This window comes from Helianthus annuus, chromosome 1, assembly GCF_002127325.2.
Source record: "Helianthus annuus cultivar XRQ/B chromosome 1, HanXRQr2.0-SUNRISE, whole genome shotgun sequence".
Classification (NCBI taxonomy): domain Eukaryota; kingdom Viridiplantae; phylum Streptophyta; class Magnoliopsida; order Asterales; family Asteraceae; genus Helianthus; species Helianthus annuus.
The window spans coordinates 15,599,112-15,606,915 of record NC_035433.2 but is presented as its reverse complement, the minus strand read 5'-3'; the positions used below and the strand labels follow the sequence as shown (position 1 = coordinate 15,606,915).

At 42.2% G+C, this 7,804-nt stretch overlaps 1 protein-coding gene across 1 annotated transcript; it reads left to right on the top strand.

Annotated features, from left to right (window-relative positions):
• The first annotated feature begins 908 nt into the window (after nucleotides 1-908).
• LOC110865954 lies at nucleotides 909-5,931 on the top strand. Its single transcript, XM_022115324.1, has 3 exons — nucleotides 909-2,358; nucleotides 2,552-2,685; nucleotides 2,767-5,931. Exons 1-3 carry the CDS (start codon nucleotides 909-911, stop codon nucleotides 5,929-5,931), a joined length of 4,749 nt encoding a protein of 1,582 aa, XP_021971016.1.
• The last annotated feature ends 1,873 nt before the right edge of the window (nucleotides 5,932-7,804 follow it).

Sequence of the window (7,804 nt, the reverse complement as noted above, 5' to 3'; positions counted from 1 at the left end):
TAAAGAGGCGCTTACTGAAGACTCTTGGGTCATTGCAATGCAAGAAGAGTTAAGTCAGTTTGAAAAGTTGGGAGTGTGAAAGCAAGTGGATTTACCGGATGGTCAAAGTAAAATCAATACAAAATGGGTATTGAAGTGTAAGAGAGACGACAGAGGAGTTGTTGTAAGCAACAAAGCTCGACTCATTGTTCAGGGCTTTAGTCAACAGGAGGGATTGATTTTACAGAAGTCTATGCTCCTGTAGCACGACTAGAGGCAATTAGAATTTTCCTAGCATTTGCGTCTTGGAAGAACTTCAAAGTATATCAGTTGGATGTAAAATCGGCGTTTCTTTATGGGAAGGTCAAAGAGGAGGTTTATGTCGGCCAGCCGCCGGGCTTCACCGATCCAATCCACAAAAACAAGGTCTACTTATTGGACAAAGCGCTGTATGGTTTACACCAGGCTCCGAGAGCTTGGTACGAGACTTTGTCTCAACACCTACTAGCCAACAGTTTCATACGTGGAAAAGTGGATGCCACTCTCTTCACTAAAGAGGTCGACGGACATCTTCTGATAGTTCAGATTTATGTAGACGATATAATTTTTGGGTCGACGAATGAGAAATTATGCAAAGATTTCGAACACGTGATGAAGCAAAAATTCGAAATGTTGCGACCAAGGGAAACCCTAGCTTTCGTTCGTTCTTTCGTTCTTCTTGATCTTCTTCCTGTTTGATTTCGGTTAGCATTTGGGGTGTTGTCGTTCCTTCTGAGTAAGGATACTAGACTTCACCGTGATATCTAATCGTTTGACGTCAGGTTTAAGGTTTTTGTTTCGTTTTTTCTGCTAGGGTTTGCTGCCAGATCGTGTGGTTTGTTGTTCTGTCGTTCTTGTTGCACGTTGCATGGCTCTTGATTTCAGTTGCCATGGATTCTAGTCAGTTCAAGCCTTCGGATATGGATGCTAGACATGTTAAGCCGCCGGATATATTGAGTTCCTCGTTAAACCCTAATAAGGGTTTTGCCGGGGTCAATGAAAACACTGATACAACTCCTAGTTCAACGCCAGGTACTGCTCCGATCCGTGGTATTGGGTTACGGGTAACAAACATTGAAGGTAATACATTGATGCCTAGGAGGGGGTTATATTCCACGAATAATCAATCAGTTCTTGACGGGCTAGAGGCCATATCTATACCTGTGGATAACCTATTTGCGGCTGGTGATTCGTCGTCAATGGCTAACAAGGGTAAACCTGATAGTGTGCATGATGACTGTTACTGGGATACTTATAAGGCGGAAGAATCAATATCGTATGCTGAAAAAGTTCAGTCTACGCGGATGAAAAGAGAGGTTAACTTCAGACTTATGAAGCCCACGGAATCTAGAGATGATGCGGATGTTGTTATACCGAGAGAGGTGGTGCAGAAGGTTCAAAACAAATTTGATAATGTGCTCTATGGGTACTTTCTAGGGAATCGCTTGCCGTTTCCGGTGGTCGAGTATTATGCGAAGAATGTTTGGGCTAAGTATGGGTTTTCGAAGCTTATGATGAACACGTCGGGGTTCTTTTTCTTTAAGTTTGATTCAAAGGAGGGATTGACGAAGGTTTTAGAAGGAGGACCATGGTTAATACGTAAAGTTCCATTATTTCTGAATGTATGGTCTCCGAAGGTTACTCTCAAGAAGGATAGCATCAAAACAGTTCCAGTATGGGTTAAGTTGCACAATGTGCCGATTGCGGTCTACACTGATGATGGATTGAGCTTGCTGGCATCAAAGTTAGGGACCCCTAAAAGGTTAGATTCTTATACAGCCGATATGTGCGTTGATAATTGGGGAAGGAGTAGTTATGCTCGGGCAATGATTGAGATAAATGCTGATAATGAGTTAAAAGATTATATTACTGTGGCTATCCCGAAAATGGATGAGGAGGGATTTGTTTTGGAACGGGTTAAAGTTGAATATGAGTGGAAGCCGCTCCGCTGTAGTTCATGTTGTTTGTTTGGCCACGATGATAACACATGTCACAAGAAACCTAAAGGTAAGGCTAAGGTGGTAACGGTTGATGAGGAGGGTTTTGTCACTGATAACAGAAGGATGGCGAGGTACTCGTTTCCTCAAAAGAAGCAGAAACCAAGGGTTGTGTATAAGCCAAAGACTAATAAAAACCATGCAAGTACGTCTGGGACGAAGGGGGATACATCGGATGTGCCGTTGTCGAACGCTTTTGAGGTGCTTGATAACAGCAAGAATGATGAGAAAAGGGACCCGACAAGTGCCAAATCAATGGTTGATGAAACTCAAGGGACTCGTATACAACAACCTGAGGAAGTTATCGAGGTGATCCCGACAGAGATGGCTGATTTTATGAGAGGTAACATGAATAATAAAAATTCTGAGGGGGCAAGCACTCCCGGTGACAACGGTTTTAATGGGTAGTATTGCTGCATGGAATGTAAGGGGTCTGAACCAACCCCTGAAACAAAATGAGGTTCGATTATTTATTTCTGAAAATCGGTTGAGTGTGTGTGCCGTGTTGGAGTCTCATGTGAATGTTGTCAACTTAGATAAGATTTGCAAGAAGGTATTCAGGAATTGGAGCTGGACTTCAAATGGCGGAGTCTGTGATAGGGGTACGAGAGTTATATTGGGATGGAATGCTGATGATATTGATCTTATGGTTGTCTCTCAGTCTGATCAGGTTATACATGCCCAAATTCTTGTAAAATCTGTGAAGATTAAGATGTTTTGTTCATTTGTATATGCTGAGAATAAATATCAGGATAGGAGGAGCCTGTGGACTGATCTATGCAATTTTAGGGGCATTACTAATGATGTTCCTTGGGTAGTTATGGGGGATTTTAACGCTGCTTTGAACATGGAGGATTTTCTTACAGGTCCATCTTCTCACACGATTGCGATGAGAGATTTTTATGATTGTGTGCAAAATACTGAGCTTATAGATGTGAAGAGTCATGGGCTTCATTTTACATGGAGTCAAAGACCAAAGGATGGGGTGGGAACTCTTAAGAAAATTGACCGGATTATGGGTAATGTCAAACTTTTAGATGTTTTTCCGGATGCGTATGCTATGTTCCAGCCATTCCGTGTTTCGGATCATGCTCCTGGAATTTTGAGGTTAGCTTCGATGGATACGGGTAGGCCAAAACCTTTTAAGTTTCCAAATTTTATTACGTCGAAGCCTGATTTTGGCCAAGCAGTTACCGCTGAATGGTCTAAAAATGTGGAGGGGGTTGCCATGTATTCTGTTGTTCAAAAAATGAAGAGTTTGAAACCTCACTTTAGGAGGATCTTTCGCAACCAGGGCAATTTACACAAGAGAGTTACCGAGCTGCGGAACCAACTGGATCAGATTCAAAAGCAAGTTGATGCTAGTCCATTTGATACGGCTTTGCGGTCTTCAGAAGCTATTTGTCTTCAAGAGTACAAGATTGCAGCTTATGACGAGGAATGTTTTCTAAAACAAAAGGCTAAAGTTCAGTGGCTTTGTGCGGGTGATTCAAACACCTCTTACTTTCATAATTATGTGAAAGGCAGGAATGCTCGGAGTAAAATTCATTGCATCAAAGACACGAAGGGGAACCTGTTTGAAGGTGATGATGTGCCTACGGCTCTTCTTGCTCATTACTCGGTTTTCATGGGCACGGAAGATCATGTTGATAAGGTGGATGATACAGATATGTTTGTTAATGTCTTGCAACCCAATGTGGCAGAAAATATGGTTAGACAGGTTACTGAAGATGAAGTCAAACGGGCGATGTTTAGTATAGGTGAAAATAAGGCGCCGGGTCCGGATGGATATACGTCAGCTTTCTTTAAGAAGTCATGGGATGTTGTGGGTGGCGAGGTGACTAAGGCAGTGCTTGATTTCTTTAGTAATGGGCAAATTCTTAAACAAATCAATCATACGATTCTTGCATTGGTTCCGAAGGTTGAAACGCCAAATACGGTACTTGATTACCGTCCGATATCGTGCTGTAATGTGTTATATAAGTGTATTAGCAAAATAATCACTGATCGGATTAAAAGGGGCTTGGGATATTTAGTGAATATAAACCAATCTGCGTTTGTTCCTGGTAGGAAGATATCCGATAATATTCTTCTTACTCAGGAACTCATGCATAATTACCATGTAGATCGAGGCCCTCCTAGATGTGCTTTGAAGATTGATATTCAGAAAGCGTATGATACTGTTAGCTGGTCGTTTTTGGAGGAGATCCTAATCAGGTTTGGTTTCCATCAGAAAATGATTTCTTGGATTATGGCTTGTGTCACAACAGTCTCGTATTCGGTAAGCATTAATGGCGAGTTACATGGCTATTTTAGAGGGAAGCGGGGGCTTAGACAAGGAGATCCAATGTCTCCATACTTATTTACATTAGTGATGGAGGTTTTATCTCTTATGTTGCAGAAGATGGCTCTAAATAATGCATTCAGGTTTCATTTGCACTGCTCTAAACAAAAGATAATCAATGTTTCGTTTGCGGATGATCTGTTCGTTTTCGTAAATGGGGACATGGGGTCGGTTCAGCTTATTCAAAGTGTCTTGGGTAAATTCACTAGCGTTTCCGGTCTCGTGCCTAGTCTGCCGAAGAGTACAATATTCTTTTGTAATGTTCCAAGCGATGTCAAATCTAACATTCTGAGTTTGTTGCCGTTTCGTGAGGGCTCTCTTCCGGTCCGTTATCTTGGAGTTCCCCTAATTTCCACCAAACTCTCATTTAGAGACTGCAGAATCCTGGTGGAACGTATGGAGAGGAAGGTTGATAATTGGTTGACTAAATCTTTATCTTTTGCAGGAAGGTTGCAGCTTATTAATTCTGTCCTATCGGCAATGTATACATATTGGGCGTCGGTGTTCATCTTGCCAATGCGTATTGTGAAGGATCTAGAAAAGAGAATGAGAAGGTTTCTATGGAATGCAAGTTCTTCGAGGAGTACTCGGTCTAAAGTCCCATGGAAAGATGTTTGCAAACCAAAGGAGGAGGGAGGCCTTGGTATCCGTAGTATATCGGAGGTTAACAAAGCCCTTATCACGTCGCATATTTGGAGTATCATCACCAATAGAGAATCTCTATGGGTCCAATGGATTCATGCTTACAGGCTAAAAGGTCGGAACTTTTGGGAGATTCCAGCACGGGGGAATCTGACTTGGAGTTGGCGGAAGATATTAGCCATTCGAAGTTTAGTTCGTCCGTTTGTTTGGAAGTCTATTGGTAACGGTAACGGGACTAATGTGTGGAGTGACAATTGGTGTTCATGCAGTCCCATTCGACATTTCATCACTCCAAGGATGATAGCTCGAGAAGGTTTTACTTTGACAAATACAGTGGCTGACATCATTGATAGTAATGGGGATTGGCGATGGCCACAGGCGTGGTTGGATCTCTTTCCGGTTCTAATAAATGTGGCACGGCCTGTCATCGCTCAAGATATGGAGGACAGGTTTGGATGGAAAAGTTTTGATGGGAAAATAGGTCACTTTACTTCTTGGGAGGCATGGAATAATTTGCGGGTTAGGGAGAACAAGGTGGCATGGGTAAACATGGTGTGGTATGGCCAATGTATTCCAAGACATTCGTTCCATATTTGGTTGGTGATAACAAACAAGCTGAAAACTCAAGATAGATTGGCGGTGTGGGAAGCGGGGAGTGAGACGAACCTAATACTCATGTGTTGTCCTTTATGTAAGTATGGTCGAGACTCACGAGATCATCTATTCTTTCAATGCTGTTTTTCGGCTAAGGTTTGGAACATTGTCAACAAAAGGGTTGATATGGGGATGGTTAATGATACGTGGAGTTCGGTAATGGCTTGGGTTGATCAGCATGCGAACTCAAAGAAGCTGGAGCATATTGTGTGCAAGCTTGTTGTAGCGGCTTCTTTTTTTTGGGTAAAGGGTTACCCCGGTGAATTTTATAAATAAAGAATTAAAAAATCACACGAGCGTGCCAGAGAAGCACACTAGGGCTAGACTTGGCATCCCAAGACTAGCACAACCAAAACCAACAAGTTCACAACCAAGCCAAACAACCAAAGACTAAACAACCAAAAGCCGAAACAATGGCAACAAACAAAACACAAAACTCAAACCGACTCTAGCCTGGATCGATGCTCATAGACTTCACTTGGAACTTCCACCGCTCTAAAACTAACGGATTCTTGGAACCTTTTCCTGCTTTGAATGTCATCAGCTTCATACGCACCGTATGCAAGACTATATCAGCAAGCAACGCAGCCTTCCTTTGATTTGGAGTGAATAATCTATTGTTTCTTTCTTGCCAAATGAAATAAGTAGATGCAGCCACCACCATTTTACCAACTAAAACTTCAGGCGACTTACTCGATCTATGCTGTGAGAACCAAGTCATTATAGAGTCCCAATTAGCATCCACTACATCCATATAAGCCATAGTTTTAACCATATTCCACACTTGTTCCCCATAAGCACACTGAAAGAATAAATGATCCCGAGAGTCTTTACCCTTCCTGCAAAGAGGACAACACATCAGATTAAGATTAGTAGCACTTCCAGCATCCCAAATCCTCATACGATCCTGGGTTTTCAGCTTGTTTTTGATGACAAGCCACATGTGAAAAGAGTGTCTAGGGATACATTGACTAAACCACACCAATTCAGCCCAGTTCACCTCTTCCCCACGCGAACGGATATTATCCCAAACCTCACTAGCACTAAACTCCATTTGCATATGTTGACCATCTTTCCAAATCAGCTTGTCCGAATTTTGGTTAAGAGCCGGAGGAATAAAGTTCGTGAGAACCGGGTATAACTGAAACCATGTATCCGGCCATATCCATTCATTGAGGCTACCTACAAGATCTGCCACAGAAGATTGCATATTAAAACCCGCTCCATGTATTCGTCTAGGGGTAATGAAATCGCCCAAAGGGCTATGGTCACACCAGTTATCATACCACGCATTAGTGTCCCGACCGTTACCGATAGAATACCAAACAAACTGACGAATCGAAGATCGAATCATTAGGATTTTTCTCCATCCCCAAGTCATACTACCACGAAAGGGAATGCTCCAAAAATTCTTTCCCTTAATCCTATAAGAATGGATCCATTTCACCCAAAGAGACTCCCTTTTAAGCAAGATACTCCAAATGTGGTTCGCAAGCAACGCCTTATTCATATCCCGAATTCTTCTCACACCCAAACCCCCTTCCGATTTCGGAAGACATACGTTTTTCCACGCAACTTTAGGATGAACAACTTTCGCTACACCACCACTCCAAAGAAAATTTCGCATCCTTTTTTCAATATCTGCCATAATACGAGCCGGGAGCATAAAAACTGAAGCCCAATATATATGCATAGCCGAAATAACTGACTTAATTAGCTGAAGCCTCCCCGCAAACGAAAGAGACTTATTCATCCAATTGTCAATCTTTTTATCCACCCTTTCCACCAGGATTTTACAATCCCTGTACATAAGCCTTGTAGAAATTAGCGGAACACCCAAATACCTGACAGGGAGCACACCCTCTTGAAACGGCAGAAGGGACCGGATTTCCTGTTTAACACCCAACGAAACATTGCTAAAGAACACTGTGCTTTTAGCTAGATTCGGGGTTAGCCCTGATATTCTAGTGAATAATTCCAAAGTATCACGCACCACCTTAACCGAGGTCATGTCCGGATTGACGAACAAGAAAAGATCATCAGCAAATGAGACATTGAGAATCTTATGTTGCTTGCATTTATCGTGATATCTGAACGCATGATGTTGATCAGCTGCTCTATGTAATAGCAACGAAAAAACTTCCATAAC

What these genes read in the sequence shown, in the direction of transcription:
- LOC110865954 (XM_022115324.1), top strand. Translation starts at nt 909, where the DNA reads ATGGATTCTAGTCAGTTCAAGCCTTCGGATATGGATGCTAGACATGTT. An exon ending in GATGGCTGATTTTATGAGAG is followed by an intron (nt 2,359 to 2,551) that starts GTAACATGAATA and finishes TTGTCAACTTAG; the next exon opens with ATAAGATTTGCAAGAAGGTA. An exon ending in TTGTCTCTCAGTCTGATCAG is followed by an intron (nt 2,686 to 2,766) that starts GTTATACATGCC and finishes AATAAATATCAG; the next exon opens with GATAGGAGGAGCCTGTGGAC.